At 43.2% G+C, this 16,645-nt stretch overlaps 1 protein-coding gene across 1 annotated transcript; it reads left to right on the forward strand.

The window, feature by feature from the left end:
- On the forward strand, window positions 1–16,575 carry LOC110492657 (tyrosine-protein kinase HCK). Its single transcript, XM_021567092.2, has 13 exons — window positions 1–200; window positions 4,028–4,158; window positions 5,043–5,082; window positions 5,596–5,692; window positions 5,860–5,955; window positions 10,825–10,928; window positions 11,015–11,164; window positions 11,443–11,595; window positions 11,996–12,178; window positions 12,500–12,576; window positions 14,756–14,909; window positions 15,256–15,387; window positions 15,539–16,575. Exons 2-13 carry the CDS (start codon window positions 4,039–4,041, stop codon window positions 15,739–15,741), a joined length of 1,509 nt encoding a protein of 502 aa, XP_021422767.1. The 5' UTR covers window positions 1–200; window positions 4,028–4,038; the 3' UTR covers window positions 15,742–16,575.
- Window positions 16,576–16,645: the final 70 nt, after the last annotated feature.

The raw sequence follows: 16,645 nt of genomic DNA on the forward strand, positions 1-16,645 counted from the left end.
TAGATGCGAGCCGAGGCACTAACTTCCTCGTATACAACTAAAACAGGACTTTCTGTCGGAATTGTTATCACGATTCGGGATGGAGGAGCGGACATAAAATTAAATACAAATAAGTGCTTTCTAAAGAATACAAGTAATTCAAGGTTAGAAGACCATTTGGCCATATAGCGGCCAAGGATTATACAGCTGGTTGGAACGAGGTAATTCCCTCTCATTTTTTTCTTCTAGACCACGAAGGTGAACATGTATAACCTACTCACTGATATTCATAGACAATATGCATTTCTTAAATAAGACGACGAACAGATGGATGGATGTTTTCTTAAACGGTTCCCATCTGGGTCATTCAGTGGTATTATGAAAATTGCGCATTAAAGGGATTTATGACCGTGTTATTATGTATGACTATATTACGGTGTTTGCTATTGGTTTATGTATGTAATTCCTACACTGATGATAGTTGAGAAACTACAGAATTATGATGTTCACATAAATGGTGGTAAAGGTGAAATGTATTTTAACTGTTTCTTAATTTAAAAAAATATATATATATACATAAGTCTTTACTGTCCATTTTAGCTCAGAAATGTTGAGAAGTAGCCTATTTCTTTTCCATTTTGCTGAGCCTTCTTTTTGCCTAGGCTAATGTAAAGAGGAACCAAAAGTTATTGCTTATCCTACGGACTCAACACCGAATACGATATTCACATTGTGTATTCACAGGTGCAACACCTATTCATGGCTTGTAAATCTATTTATTGAAGGAAAACACAATCTTAGAAAAAAATGGGTTTGAAAAGGGTTATTCGGCTGTTCCCATAGGATAACCCTTTTTTGGTTCCAGGTATAACTCTTTTTTGGTTCCAGGTAGAACTCTTTTTGGTTCCATGTAGAACCCTTTGTGTAAAGGGTTCTACATGGAACTCAAAAAAGTTTCTACGTGGAAACAAAATGGTTTTACTTGGAACCAAAAGGGGTTCCTCAAAGGGTTCTCCTATGGGAACAGCGGAAGAACCCCTTTAGGAGTGTAGTAATGGTGCATTTTTTTAAAACTAAGTAAACACCATAATAATTGATTACTACTATTTTTTTTAATCAATGCTAATCTTGCATGGATATCTGATGAGTCAATCTACTCTATATTTAAGACCCAATTTGCTTTATAGCACATTGTGATTGCATCAACTTGTGCTGGAAAACCTCACATTTCCTCACATTTACGCTGACAGTAGTTCCTATAGTTCTATCAGTGTTTCATCAGGTCAAGTGTGTCTCTAGTTTCTACTTCAGGAAACAGGAAGTCAATACTTAATGTTGGAGAAGCCTATCAGAGAACCTCGTGCCATACTGCCACTCTCCTAATTGCAGAGACAAATCCTCCCAATGCAAAGTGTCCTGTGTGTATGGTGCTTGGGGACATGGCATTGCAGTGTGTGTGCGTGCGAGGTGAGCAGGGGAGGTTTAGCAGTGCAGTTTTTCCTTTTCACATGGTGTCCAGTCCCAGTTTCAAACGCCTGCCGCCTGCCCTGCGTCAGATGCCATGATAGCAGTTAGGGCCAGAGGCACACATGATGCAGGGCTTCCACAGCTCACTAGATTTACATCCGTGGGCAATATGGTGTGTTGGAGACAGACAGGCAAACAGACAGACACTCCCAGAGACCTGAGGAGGATGGTTGGAGGTGCTATTAGGGGCTGATTTGTTCAAGAGACTGCAGGAGAGATGGATGGAGAGGACAAGGATAAGCTTGTACGGTCTGGGCTTCACCTCCAGTTAACTTCCTCTGTACATGAAGTGCATGCCATGTGTGTCATGGCTTTATTAGATTCATGGAGGACGAATTGATCGATATGAGTCTGAGGAGGTTTGTAAACGGATGAGAATCCTTGGACTACTGGGCGGGCTGACACTCAAGAAGAAATGTCTTCTCCTGAGATTCAGGGGTGTGGCTTCCTATAGGCTACCTGTAATTTGGGAACATTGGCATAAGGATAATCTGAACCTTTTCCATTCACAATAACCATACACATTCTGTGTTTTATTTTTATTTTTAATTTTTTTGTGGTGGTGGTGTTTGAGTGTACTATGTAAGTGAAACATTTTTGAGAATAGGAAATCAGTTTTCACTTTGTCTCCAGCATCTTCACGAATCAGTTTTTGGGGATTTGCATTATCTGCCTATGAACTGTGGAAATGAAAACTATGTAATCATAAACAGGTTTGCTGGAAGTTAAACTTGAACTTATCCTCCCTGTAAAAGCTAACAGATCAAGCGAAGAGGAACACCATTTAAATGGAAAAGGGAAGTGAATATTTACACCATTATTTTTGATCAAGTGGTTGTATGCAGATAGATACAGCCATGTGTATTTGACCAGTTAAGTTGACGAAGAACACGTGCTCGTTTACAGCCAACACCCTGAGGAATAGTTACCAAGGGAGAGGAGAGGCGGATGAATTAGCCAATTGGAAGCTTTGCGTAACTGTTTAAAGATAAACATTCTCCATGACTATGTCATGAGATATATGGCTGTCATCCAGCAGCAATCCTCCACATCCTAAAATACTGAGTGCAGTAAAATGTGTTCAGAGCCCATATTCACAAAGTGTCTCAGAGTACTGAGCTAGGGTCAGTTTTCCCTTTTAGATCATAATGAATATGATTATATGGACACGGGGAGACATGATCCTAGATCTTTATCTTGGCCAGGTCGCAATTGTAAATGAGAACTTGTTCTCAACTTGCCTACCTGGTTAAATAAAGGTAAAATAAAATAAATAAAATCATAAAGAATATGAATATATGGACATGGGGAGATGTGATCGTAGATCAGCTCTCTACGAGAAAATAACCTCTATGATGACTTCAGTCACATTTTCTTCTGTTAGGTTACAGTAATAGCTCTCAGATGCTTTCTCTCTCTCTCTCTCACTCTCTCTCTCTCTCGCTCTCTCTCTCTCTCTGATAAACATCACTTCCTTCTCTCATCAGTTTTAAAAGTAGAATTTTGAAAGTGTTCTATGAACATTTGTGTTAGTAGTTTGCCTTAGTCACAGTGAAGTAATTCATGCCAGATTTATCCTATAAGGTGTCAACAACATACACTCACTCATCCATGCTAATATCACAGTGTTGTTTCCATCCCTCTCCTTGCCCAAACCTGGGATTGAACCAGCAACCCTCTAAACACATCAATAACTGCCTCCCACTTAGCATCGCTACCTATCGCTCCACGAAAGCCTCAAGCTACTTCAAGGTCTTAGAGTGATTGACATCACGGATTGAAACGCTACTAGCGCCCACCACTAACTATAGTAGCTAGCCTTTTCTCACCGGTTACACTCACGCTGTGGTGAAGGTCTATTCCCACTGTAACTTAAAGGTCTCTCTAGCTCTCAATCTCTCTGCCGCTCTCTCCTACTCTCACCCGTTGAATACTCCAGTTCCTCTGTTTATGTTAACACAGATGAACCAGAAAATGACAGTCCTGTATCTCTCACACAGACAAAGCTCTGTTCAATCAGAAGAATTCCCCCTCTCTCTAATGTCCCTTTTTAAAATATTTTACACAGACCATATTGACTCCACCCACAGATCCTATGACTCCACCCACAGATCCTATGACTCCACCCACAGATCCTATGACTCCACCCACAGACCATATTGACTCCACCCACAGATCCTATGACTCCACCCACAGATCATATGACTCCACCCACAGACCATATTGACTCCACCCACAGATCCTATGACTCCACCCACAACGCTACTAAAGTTACAGTTTTATGTGAAAAACAAAGAGTTCTTCATGCCACCTCTGGTGTCCCAAAGGCGTGGCTGGGTGTTGCTAGTTTGGTGTCGCTCTGGTGATTCGGAAGACTTCTAGAATTGTTTTGCTTCCAAAAAGCTGTGTGACATGTAGACTTGTGTGGGAAACAGGATGTAGTGAAAGTAAACTCAAACAGTAGCGTACAGTAAATGACATTGTATTCTGACTGATATTTTCTGAAACAACAAATTGTTAGGTTCTTCCACCATGGGCTGCGTGGGGTCCAAGGAGCAGCAGGATCCCAGCAGCAAAGGAGTGAATGATGACACTCTGAGCCGGACTCAGCCAGCCCACTATGTCAAAGACCCCACCACTGGGACCAAGGCTGTGAGTGAAAACCTGGGCGTGATGATGGTGATGATGATGATGGTGATGATGGTGGTGATGATGGGGATGGTGACGATGACGATAAGGATGGTGATGAGAAATCGATGAAAGATCAGTAGGGGACATGGTCATTGAAAAGGGAAATTCTAATGAGTTATATTTATCATTGTCACTGAGACAACATAGTGAAAAGTAACGTGTTAGCCTCCCTACAATATGACTATGCACAGAGTATTGATATGTGAGGTGCATTACCCATATAACTCATGTTCTAACTAGTTGTTGCTTTTGCATAACTGCTAGACTCTCCTCTGTTGCCAAATGCACAGTAAGTGACTGATCTGTAAGTCGGTTTCCCTGAGTGTCTAGGGTGGTCAATACTTCCTGTGTGTTTACAGTAAAGCGACTGTAAGCGCTGAAATTCTGAATGAGGAAGGGGAAGTAACATCCAATGAATGCAGAAATTCATTTTGTGATCATTGTTTGAACAGACATTGAATTTGCATGTACATTTTAGTCATTTGCAGAGTCCCTCTGATCCAGAGTGACTTACTGGTTAATGCGTCCATAGCTAGGTGAGGACAATCACATATCACAGGTCATAGTAAGGAAATGTTTTCCTCAATAAAGCAACTCTCAGCAAAGTCAGTGCTCGTGAGAAAAGACAAGAGTGAGCGTTAGTGCAACAAAGGCAAGGATGTTGTTTAAAAATATTATTAAAATATTTTCAGGGGGGGGGGGTGTGTCTCTTTCTGTTTTCTGTCCGTTTATCTCACTTTTACGTCATCTGTCATTTGACCCGTCATTATCTTCTCCCTTTTGTTCACTTTCTCCTAACTACATTTCCTATTTCCTCGACTTCAATCTCTTTCTGTCTTTCACAGAATAGAACCATCTCCACTGGCCCTACAGTCCCCTCTGACGGTGAGTACGACACAGAGATGTGACAGTTGCTCACTTGAATTTGTGATGTAGGAACTATCACAGTGCTCAGCTTATCACACTGTATTTCCAGCAGTGACACGACATACTGTCAGCAGTGACACGACATACTGTCAGCGTGAACCGGCAATCTGTTTGTTGTCGTGTAGTTCTAGACTTATGGCTGAGGATGAAAGTGAAAGAGGGGGAGAGCGTGTAGTTTGAGATAGCCCCCACTCAGAGTTTCACCACACTCAGAGTTTCAGCACACGAGACAGCAGATGATCTCTCCACAGCTATACCAGTAAAGCAGCCAGACAGGAAGTGACCTATTGTTGTTTTTAAACATGTAAGAATTGCACTTGATGGCACCCACAAACACAAAGTCTCTCTTTGTCATATGTGTGCATGCATTTAATTTATTTGTATTTTTACACACACACACACACACACACACACACACACACACACACACACACACACACACACACACATTCTCTGCCCCTCCCCCTCCAGGTCCTGAGAGCATTGCTATCGCACTGTATGACTATGAGGGTATAAATGATGGAGACCTGGGCTTCAAGAAGGGAGACAAGCTTAAAATCTTACAGGAGTGAGTGTCTCTGACAATTATACATAAACATGATGCATTCATACCCCATACAGAGCACTGTATACAATACATATAATACATATTCCCCCACCTCTCACAATCTGTCTGTCTGTCTGTCTGTCTGTCTGTCTGTCTGTCTCTCCCTCTATCTTTCTCTCTTTCTGTAGGTCTGGAGAATGGTGGAGAGCCCAGTCAATCAGCACAGGCCAGGAAGGCTTCATCCCCAGTAACTATGTAGCCATAGACAGCCTTGAAACCGAAGAGTAAGTATGTTCAAATCAAGCAAATTAAATCAAACTTCACAATGCGCCGAATACAACAGGTGTAGTAGACCTTACAGTGAAATGCTGAATACAACAGGTGTAGTAGACCTTACAGTGAAATGCTGAATACAGCAGGTGTAGTAGACCTTACAGTGAAATGCTGAATACAACAGGTGTAGTAGACCTTACAGTGAAATGCTGAATACAACAGGTGTAGTAGACCTTACAGTGAAATGCTGAATACAACAGGTGTAGTAGACCTTACAGTGAAATGCTGAATACAGCAGGTGTAGTAGACCTTACAGTGAAATGCTGAATACAACAGGTGTAGTAGACCTTACAGTGAAATGCTGAATACAGCAGGTGTAGTAGACCTTACAGTGAAATGCTGAATACAACAGGTGTAGTGGACCTTACAGTGAAATGCTGAATACAACAGGTGTAGTAGACCTTACAGTGAAATGCTGAATACAGCAGGTGTAGTAGACCTTACAGTGAAATGCTGAATACAACAGGTGTAGTAGACCTTACAGTGTAATGCTGAATACAGCAGGTGTAGTAGACCTTACAGTGAAATGCTGAATACAGCAGGTGTAGTAGACCTTACAGTGAAATGCTGAATACAACAGGTGTAGTAGACCTCACAGTGAAATGCTGAATACAACAGGTGTAGTAGACCTTACAGTGAAATGCTGAATACAACAGGTGTAGTAGACCTTACAGTGAAATGCTGAATACAACAGGTGTAGTAGACCTTACAGTGAAATGCTGAATACAACAGGTGTAGTAGACCTTACAGTGAAATGCTGAATACAGCAGGTGTAGTAGACCTTACAGTGAAATGCTGAATACAGCAGGTGTAGTAGACCTTACAGTGAAATGCTGAATACAACAGGTGTAGTAGACCTTACAGTGAAATGCTGAATACAGCAGGTGTAGTAGACCTTACAGTGAAATGCTGAATACAGCAGGTGTAGTAGACCTTACAGTGAAATGCTGAATACAGCAGGTGTAGTAGACCTCACAGTGAAATGCTGAATACAACAGGTGTAGTAGACCTTACAGTGAAATGCTGAATACAACAGGTGTAGTAGACCTTACAGTTAGATGCTGAATACAACAGGTGTAGTAGACCTTACAGTGAAATGCTGAATACAGCAGGTGTAGTAGACCTTACAGTGAAATGCTGAATACAACAGGTATAGTAGACCTTACAGTGTAATGCTGAATACAACAGGTGTAGTAGACCTTACAGTGAAATGCTGAATACAGCAGGTGTAGTAGACCTTACAGTGAAATGCTGAATACAGCAGGTGTAGTAGACCTTACAGTGAAATGCTGAATACAGCAGGTGTAGTAGACCTTACAGTGAAATGCTGAATACAGCAGGTGTAGTAGACCTTACAGTGAAATGCTGAATACAGCAGGTGTAGTAGACCTTACAGTGAAATGCTTACTTACGAACAAGCCCTTAACCAACAATGCAGTTTAAAAAAAAAAAATACGGATAACAAAAAGATATAAAAGTAATTAAAGAGCAGCAGTAAAATAAAAATAGCGAGACTATTTACAGAGTCAATGTGCGGGGGCACCGGTTAGTTGAGGTGATATGTACATGTAGGTAGAGTTATTAAAGTGACTATGCAGATGATGATAACAGACAGTAGCAGCAGTGTAAAAGAGGAGTGGGGGGGGGGGGGGGGGGGGGTCACGCAAATAGTCTGGGTAGCCATTTGACAAGGTGTTCAGGAGTCTTATGGCTTGTGGGTAGAAGCTGTTTAGAAGCTTCTTGGACCTAGACGGTGCTCCCGTACTGCTTGCCGTGCGGTAGCAGAGAGAACAGTCTATGGCTAGGGTGGCTGGAGTCTTTGACCATTTTTAGGGCCTTCCTCTGACACCGCCTGGTATAGAGGTCCTGGAAGGCAGGAAGCTTGGCCCCAGTGATGTACTGGGCCGGTCGCACTACCCTCTGTAGCGCCTTGCGGTCAGAGGCTGAGCAGTTGCCATACCAGGCAGTGATGGTGCAGCTGTATAACTTTTTGAGGATCTGAGGGCCCATGCCAAACCTTTTCAGTCTCCTGAGGGGGAATAGGTTTTGTCGTGCCCTCTTCACAACTGTCTTGGTGTGCTTGGACCATGTTAGTTTGTTGGTGATGTGGACACCAAGGAACTTGAAGCTCTCAACCTGCTCCACTGCAGCCCCGTCGATGAGAATGGGGACGTGCTTGGTCCTCTTTTTCCTGCAGTCCACAATCATCTCCTTTGTCTTGATCACGTTGAGGGAGAGGTTGTTGTCCTGGCACCAGTTGAGGGAGAGGTTGTTGTCCTAGCACCCCACGACCAGGTCTCTGACCTCCTCCCTATAGGCTGTCTCATCGTTGCCGGTGATCAGGCCTACCACTGTTGTCTCATCTGCAAACTTAATGATGGTGTTGGAGTCGTGCCTGGCTGTGCAGTCATGAGTGAACAGGGAGTTCAGGGGGGGAATGAGCACACACCCCTGAGGAGCCCCTGTGTTGAGGATCAGTGTGACGGATGTGTTGTTACCTACCCTTACCAACTGGGGGCGGCACATCAGGAAGTCCAGGATCCAGTTGCACAGGGAGGTGTTTAGTCCCAGGGTCCGTAGCTTAGTGATGAGCTTTGAGGGCACTATTGTGTTGAACTCTGAGCTGTAGTCAATGAATAACATTCTCACATAGGTGTTCCTTTTGTCTAGGTGGGAAAGGGAATGCAATAGAGTGCAATAGAGATGTCATCATCTGTGGATATGTTGGGGCGGTTTGTGGGATAATGGTGTTGATGTGAGCCATGACCAGCCTTTCGAAGCATTTCATGGCTACAGATGTGAGTGCTACGGGTCGGTAGTCATTTAGGCACGTTACCTTAGTGTTCATGGGCACAGGCATTATGGTGGTCTGCTTAAAAAATGTTGGTATTACAGACTCAGACAGGGAGAGGTTGAAAATGTCAGTGAAGACACTTGCCAGTTGGTCAGCGAATGCTCGCAGTACACATCCTGGTTATCCATCTGGCCCTGCGGCCTTGTGAATGTTGACCTGTTTAAAGGTCTTATTCACATCGGCTGCGGATAGCTTGATCATGCAGTCTTCCAGAACAGCTGGTGCTCTCATGCATGTTTCAGTGTTATTTGCCTCGAAGCGAGCATAGAAGTAGTTTAGCTCATCTGGTAGGCTTGTGTCACTGGGCAGCTCTCGGTGGTGCTTCCCTTTGTAGTCTGTAATGGTTGCAGGCCCTGCCACATCCGACGAGCGTCAGAGCCGGTGTATTACAATATGATCTTAGTCCTGTATTGACGCTTTGCCTGTTTGATGGTTTATCAGAGGGCATAGCTGGATTTCTTATAAGCTTCCGGGTTAGAGTGCCGCTCCTTTAGTGTGGATGTTTCATGTTATCCATAGCTTCTGGTTGGGGTATGTACGTACGGTCACTGTGGAGACGACGTCAACAAGGCACTTATTGATGAAACCAATGGCTGATGTGGTGTACTCCTCAATGCCATCAGAGGAATCCTGGAACATATTCCTGTGCTAGCAAAACAGTCCTGTAGCTTAGCATCTGGTTCATCTGACTACTTTCGTATTGAGCGAGTCACTGGTGCTTCCTGCTTTAATTTTTGCTTGTAAGCAGGAATTGGGAGGATAGAATTATGGTCAGATTTGCCAAATGGAGGGCGAGGGAGAGCTTTGTAAGCGTCTCTGTGTGAGGAGCAAAGGTGGTCTAGAGTTTTTTCCCCTCTGGTTTCACATTTAACATGCTGATAGAAATTTGGTAAAACAGATTTAAGTTTCCTTGCATTAAAGTCCCCGGCTACTAGGAGCGCCGCCTCTCGGTGAGCGTTTTCTTGTTTGTTTTTGGCAGAATACAGCTCATTCAATGCTGTCTTAGTGCCAGTCTCTGACTGCCACGTAAAAGAGCTAAAAATACATATGAAAACTCTCTAGGTAGATGGTGTGGTCTACAGCTTATCATGAGATACTCTACCTCAGGCGAGCAATAGCTCAAGATTTCCTTAGATATCATGCACCAGCTGTTATTTACAAAAAGACAGAGTCCACCGCCTCTTGTCTTATCAGACACCGCTGTTCTATCCTACCGGTACAGCGTATAACCAGCCAGCTGTATGTTGATAGTGTCGTCGTTCAGCCACGACTCCGTGAAGCATAAGATGTTACAGTTTTGAATGTCCCGTTGGTAGTTTAATCTACCGTGTAGGTCATCTATTTTATTGTCCAAAGATTGCACGCTTGCTAGCAGAATGGAAGGAAGTGGGGGTTTATTCGATCGCCTACGAATTCTCAGAAGGCAGCCCGCCCTCTGGACCCTTTTTCTCCACCTCCTCTTCACACAAATCACGGGGATCTGGGCCTGTTCCTGAAAAAGCAGTATATCGTTCGGGTCTGCCTCGTCAGACTCGTTAAAGGAAAAAATGAATTCTGCCAGTCCGTGGAGAGTTACCACGGTCCTGATATCCAGAAGTTATTTTCAGTCATAAGAGATGGTAACGGCAACATTATGTACAAAATAAGTCGAAAAAAATGAGTTACAAACAACGCAAATAAACAAACAATAAAAACACAATCGGTAGGGGGCACATAAAAAGTTCTCCAGTGTACTGTGTGAGTAGTTTGTGAGTAGTGTGTGAGTAGTGTGTGAGTAGTGTGTGAGTAGTGTGTGAGTAGTGTGTGAGTAGTTTGTGAGTAGTGTGTGAGTAGTGTGTGAGTAGTGTGTGAGTAGTTTGTGAGTAGTGTGTGAGTAGTGTGTGAGTAGTTTGTGAGTAGTGTGTGAGTAGTTTGTGAGTAGTGCTGCTCAAAGGAATCAGTCTGATATGACTTTCCCCGCCTTCAGGTGGTTCTTTAAAGGAGTGAGCAGGAAAGATGCAGAGAGGCAACTGCTGGCCTCAGGAAACAAAATGGGATCGTTTATGATCCGTGACAGTGAGACCACCAAGGGTGAGCAAGTTCAAAAGCTCTTATACATGTACATTATACAAGCGCCCTTTTAGACTTTAGCAAGCCGTGTCTCCTTCCTGCTATAGGCAGTTACTCCCTATCCGTGAGGGACAGTGATTCCCAATCAGGAGACACAGTCAAGCATTACAAGATCCGTACGCTGGACAACGGTGGCTTCTACATCTCCCCACGCATCACCTTCACCACTCTGCAGGAACTGGTCAGCCACTATAAGAGTGAGTGTCACGGCCTTCCACAACACACTAGAGAAGGGCTATTTCAATCTTATTAACCTAAGACAGTGTTTCCCAATCCTGGTCCTGGGGACCCCAAGGTGTGCACATTTTAGTTTTTGCCCTAGCACTACACAGCTGATTCAAATAATCAACAAATCATCAAGCTTTGATTATTTGAATCGGGCGTGTAATGCTAGGGCAAACTTCTGAATGTATTTCATGTCCTGTATCTCCTTTGTGTGTGGATGTCATACTGGATGTGTTTGTTATTACCACAGAGCTGGGAGATGGTCTGTGCCAGGCCTTGACCAGCCCCTGTCTCAGTCCCAAGCCCCAGAAGCCCTGGGAGAAGGATGCCTGGGAGATTCCTCGGGAGTCCCTCAAACTGGACAGGAGGCTCGGGGCTGGCCAGTTCGGAGAAGTCTGGATGGGTGAGCTCCATGTCATTTAAAGCTTCTATTCTGTCATTCTGAGAAGGTTGTGTTTGGACTAATACTGGGAGATCAGTATGAGTTTTTATGTTGTTTTTTTAACCTTTATTTAACTATGCAAGTCAGTTAAGAACAAATTCTTATTTACAATGACGGCCTAACTGGGACGACGCTGGGCCAATTGTGCGCCGCCCTTTGGGACTCCCAATCACAGCCAAATGTGATACAGCCTGGATTCAAACCAGGGACTGTAGTGACACCTCTTGCACGGAGATGCAGTGCCTTAGACTACTGTGCCACTCAGGAGTTGTATATGTAGTCTGAAAACATTCTTGCTTTGTGGAGCATTGAACTGAGGTAACATAGGTCATGTGGTTTGACTTTGTGTCTTTTGCTGTAGCTACATACAACAAGCACACCAAGGTGGCAGTGAAGACCATGAAGCCTGGCACCATGTCGGTGGAGGCTTTCCTGGACGAGGCCAACCTGATGAAGGCCCTGCAGCACGACAAGCTGGTTCGTCTGAACGCTGTGGTTACCAAAGAGGAACCAATCTACATCATCACAGAGTACATGGAAAAGGGTGTGTGTACACCACAGTTTGACATTTTGTTTACATTTACATAACCACACGTCAGTGTATTTCTGTCACTGACTGTTTTTTGTGCGTGTGTGTGTGTGTGCATTTCTGTGTTTGTTTGTGTGTGCATTTCTGTGTTTGTGTGTGTGTGTGCATTTCTGTGTTTGTGTGTGCATTTCTGTGTTTGTGTGTGTGTGTGCATTTCTGTGTTTGTGCTTGTGTGTGCGTGCGTGTGTGTGTGCATTTCTGTGTTTGTGCTTGTGTGTGCGTGCATGTGTGTGCGCGCGTGTGTTTGTGCACGTGTGTGTGTGTGTGTGTGTTTAGGTAGTTTGCTGGACTTCTTGAAGAGTGATGAAGGGAACCGCGTTCAGCTCCCCAAACTCATTGATTTCTCAGCGCAGGTGAGATTCAGTTATGTCAAACTTAAATTGTCAGTCTGGATTTTTTTCTCTCCGAAATGGTATGGTTTTATATTCTCCCAGTCTTCTACTGTGGTAGAAGGGAAAAGAGAACCAAAGAAAAGGGAGGATGCTTTGATCTTGTTATACCCAGTTACTGACAATATCAAGCCACTCATTTGAATACTCTTCTGTTTCATGCCTTTGTTCTGGAGTACATGTTTTTCCTATTGTGGGCAGCATTTCAATATTCAAATCCTGTCTTTAGCTTGGCAGAAGAAGGTGTGTGTGGCAGAATGTGTTTGTAAACCAAATTCTTCATGCCAATGTTTTGCTGTTCTACAATATTGTGCTGTGAAAATTATTTTGACAAAGTATTAGACGCATCACAATGGAACATTTCAGTTTGAAACCTGCCCATACAGTATTTCCAGTTGTACACCTGTTGCTACAGATATCGAGAGGCAATGAGGAACTTAGGAACAGAAAAGCAGAACTTATGAACGCATGGGCATGTTTATGCCATCTGCTGTATGTAGTGAGGGGAGGTGAAGTGTGAGAATGAAACAAAAAATAAAAAAGATATTGAAATGGAATATGAGGAGTCGAGTTACAAAAAGAGAGAGAGAGAGAGAGGATCATTAAAAGAGAAGGGAACAGGAAGACAGATTGGTCTGCTCAGATTGAAATCTACTATGACAGATTTAGTTATGTTCAATTATTCCACTGAGATTGGTACACAGATAAGGCTTATCTAGTTGCGATAGAAATGTAAAGGTCATTTGGGATTGAGCTGACATATATATCCAGTGTTTACCGTGAATGCAGTCTCCATGAATGCCAAAACATTGCCTTTAAATTTCAATAGCTTTATAGAGATGAACTTTAGCGATGTGGATGGAATACGTCAGTCAGTTTGTGTCTATATACATGTGTGAGAGAGATAGAAAAGAGAAAGAGAGGGGAAGAAATAAAGAACGATTGAAGGAGTGTATCAGAGAGAGAGAGAGAGAGAGAGAGAGAGAGAGAGAGAGAGAGAGAGAGCGAGAGGGGGGGGGGCAGAGAGAGAGAGGTAGAGAGAGCGAGGGGGGGCAGAGAGAGAGAGAGAGAGAGGAGGGGGCAGAGAGAGAGAGGTAGAGAGAGAGGGGGGGCAGAGAGAGAGGTAGAGAGAGAGAGGGGGGGCAGAGAGAGAGAGAGAGGGAGGGGCAGAGAGAGAGAGAGAGAGGGGGGCAGAGAGAGAGAGGTAGAGAGAGGGGGGGCAGAGAGAGAGAGAGATAGGGGGGGCAGAGAGAGAGAGAGAGAGGGGGGGCAGAGAGAGAGAGAGAGGGGGGGGGATGAGAGAGAGAGAGAGGGGATGAGAGAGAGAGGTAGAGAGAGAGAGGGGGGTGCAGAGAGAGAGAGAGAGAGATAGGGGGGGCAGAGAGAGAGAGAGAGAGGGGGGATGAGAGAGAGAGAGAGGGGATGAGAGAGAGAGAGAGAGAGAGAGAGGATGAGAGGTGAAAGATCAAGCCTGATGGTAGTTGTAAGTTTAAAATGGGCCCAGATGGTCAGTATGAAAGGGAAATATTGTCCCAGTTGAGTTGATATCAGAGTAATCAGTGGTCGTAAATGACACGATTGGCAAATTGAAAGTCCTTTATCTTTATTACTATAGCTATCATTATCATTATTTTAAGTTTGAATGACTGATTATTTTATTGTCCTGTAGCAGAACCTAAAGGGAAAACAATAAATCAAATCAAATCAAATTTTATTTGTCACATACACATGGTTAGTAGATGTTAATGCGAGTGTAGCGAAATGCTTGTGCTTCTAGTTCCGACAATGCAGTAATAACCAACAAGTAATCTAGCTAACAATTCCAAAACTACTGTCTTATAGACACAAGTGTAAGGGGATAAAGAATATGTACATAAAGATATATGAATGAGTGATGGTACAGAGCAGCACAGGCAAGATACAGTAGATGGTATGGAGTACAGTATATACATATGAGATGAGTATGTAAACAAAGTGGCATAGTTAAAGTGGCTAGTGATACATGTATTACATAAGGATACAGTCGATAATAGATATATTTCACAATAAATCATTGAGAGCACTTGGGACATGAATTAATTGAAGCACCCATTCTCCTGCTTTCCTATTGTCTGAGGACATCCAACCATGTCTTTGTCCACAGATTGCAGAAGGTATGGCCTACATTGAGCAGAGGAACTATATCCACCGGGACCTGCGAGCCGCCAACATACTGGTGTCCAAGGCTCTGGTGTGCAAGATCGCTGACTTTGGCCTCGCCCGAATCATTGAGGACAATGAGTACACAGCCAGGGAGGGTAAGATCAGCATCTAGCAGTATCCCCTTGGTGAACAAGTATCTGTGTCACATAAAGGGGGGATTCAACTGACTGTGACATGACGGCTGAGTTAACCAATAATAGTACGGTAGAGTACAGTGGTTTGGAATTAGAATTAGAGAACAAGGGAAGTCAGAGTTGGAACAAGGAACTGTGGGATGCTGTATCAGAGGGACAGATATCATTGTGTCAGAGGGAAGTGTGAATGAGTGACATGGTTTGAATAGAAAACACAATGTTGAGACAAGCTGCTGTAATATCTTTTCAGTGACCGCAGGGGGCAGCAGACGTACAGTAAGAAAGCACTAATGTTGTTCCCTAACAGGAGCAAAGTTCCCCATCAAGTGGACGGCCCCAGAGGCAATCAACTACGGCTCCTTCACCATCAAATCAGACGTCTGGTCCTTTGGCATCCTACTGACAGAGATCATCAGCTATGGACGCACACCATATCCAGGTCTGAGGACCTGAATGAGAACAATGCCCTCTGCTGTACTTGCACTTGTACTGTACTGTGTGTTCATTGAATGATGAATGAAATGAATAAAGTGTAAAGTTCACAGTCTCGCCCTATAATGATGTGCTTCTGTGCTGGCTCTGTCATCTAGGGATGACGAACCCAGAAGTGATCCGCTCCCTGGAGAGAGGCTACCGAATGCAGCGCACCGACAGCTGTCCCCAGGAGCTCTACGACGTCATGTTGGAGTGCTGGAAGAACAAGCCCGAGGACCGTCCAACCTTTGAGTATCTTCAGAGTGTTCTGGAGGATTTCTACACCGCAACAGAGAGCCAGTACCAGCAACAGCCTTGAGCCAGTCAGAAAGATCCAGGCAGATACATAGCATCCTCTCATACTTCTATGTACCTGTATAGAGTAGCCTACAGACTGACCTACAGAGAAAAACATGTTTTTTAGATGGTTCCTTATGAAATATGGCATTTTACTGTCGCTTTATGAATGATGACCTAACAAATTAATTACAGCGATTCATGACATGGCTGACTGTGATGGGTTTCAGAATTTTACTTTATTTAAATATATGAGTGGCCAGAAATAAATTTTAAAAAAACTAGCCAAGGTTTAGCCTTTTTTATTGTGAATTTCCTATGTCTATGCCCAGTTCATATGTTGGAAAAGGCCATTTATATTCTGCCATAGACCGTTGAAACTATAATTCACTGAAATAGCACTTGAGTGCAACAGTATAATCTAGAATAATTCACTTATAAAACTATTTTTTTGCCTATGTGGTAAGGGTCTTAATTTATTTTATCGGAGAGTAGCGTACTTGTTTGTCAAACCTCTATACTATATCTATATGTAGGCAACACAAGGGAATAATGCGATGTGATGTGACATTTTTACACAAGTAAAATTAGATGTTGCTTGCATGTTTTTTTGTGGGTTTTTTTTCTTCTATGTAGGCCACTGTCATCATTTGTCTAACATGGCTGAATAATTTGTGCACTGAGGTAACAGTTGACTGCACAGACATTGAATGTTGAATACAGGATGTGTGTTTTCATATGAATAATGCATTTCTTAACCAAATGCTTTTTGATATTTTCTTATAGATGCTTGTAAGTGCAATGACTGAAAGGTTGTGTTGAATAAAATGAATGAATAAAATCATATTGTGCTTATCATATTGTCATCAAATTGAACATGATGATCTGCAATTTTCTTGTAAGAGTAAAGACAAAATATGTCACAT

The sequence above is a fragment of the Oncorhynchus mykiss genome, chromosome 16 (assembly GCF_013265735.2).
Source record: "Oncorhynchus mykiss isolate Arlee chromosome 16, USDA_OmykA_1.1, whole genome shotgun sequence".
Taxonomy (NCBI): domain Eukaryota; kingdom Metazoa; phylum Chordata; class Actinopteri; order Salmoniformes; family Salmonidae; genus Oncorhynchus; species Oncorhynchus mykiss.

Excerpts from the sequence above, each read along its gene's own strand:
- LOC110492657 (XM_021567092.2), top strand. The coding sequence starts at position 4,039 with ATGGGCTGCGTGGGGTCCAAGGAGCAGCAGGATCCCAGCAGCAAAGGA. Across the intron at positions 4,159-5,042 it reads CCACCACTGGGACCAAGGCT|AATAGAACCATCTCCACTGG; the intron begins GTGAGTGAAAAC and ends TGTCTTTCACAG. Across the intron at positions 10,929-11,014 it reads TGACAGTGAGACCACCAAGG|GCAGTTACTCCCTATCCGTG; the intron begins GTGAGCAAGTTC and ends TTCCTGCTATAG.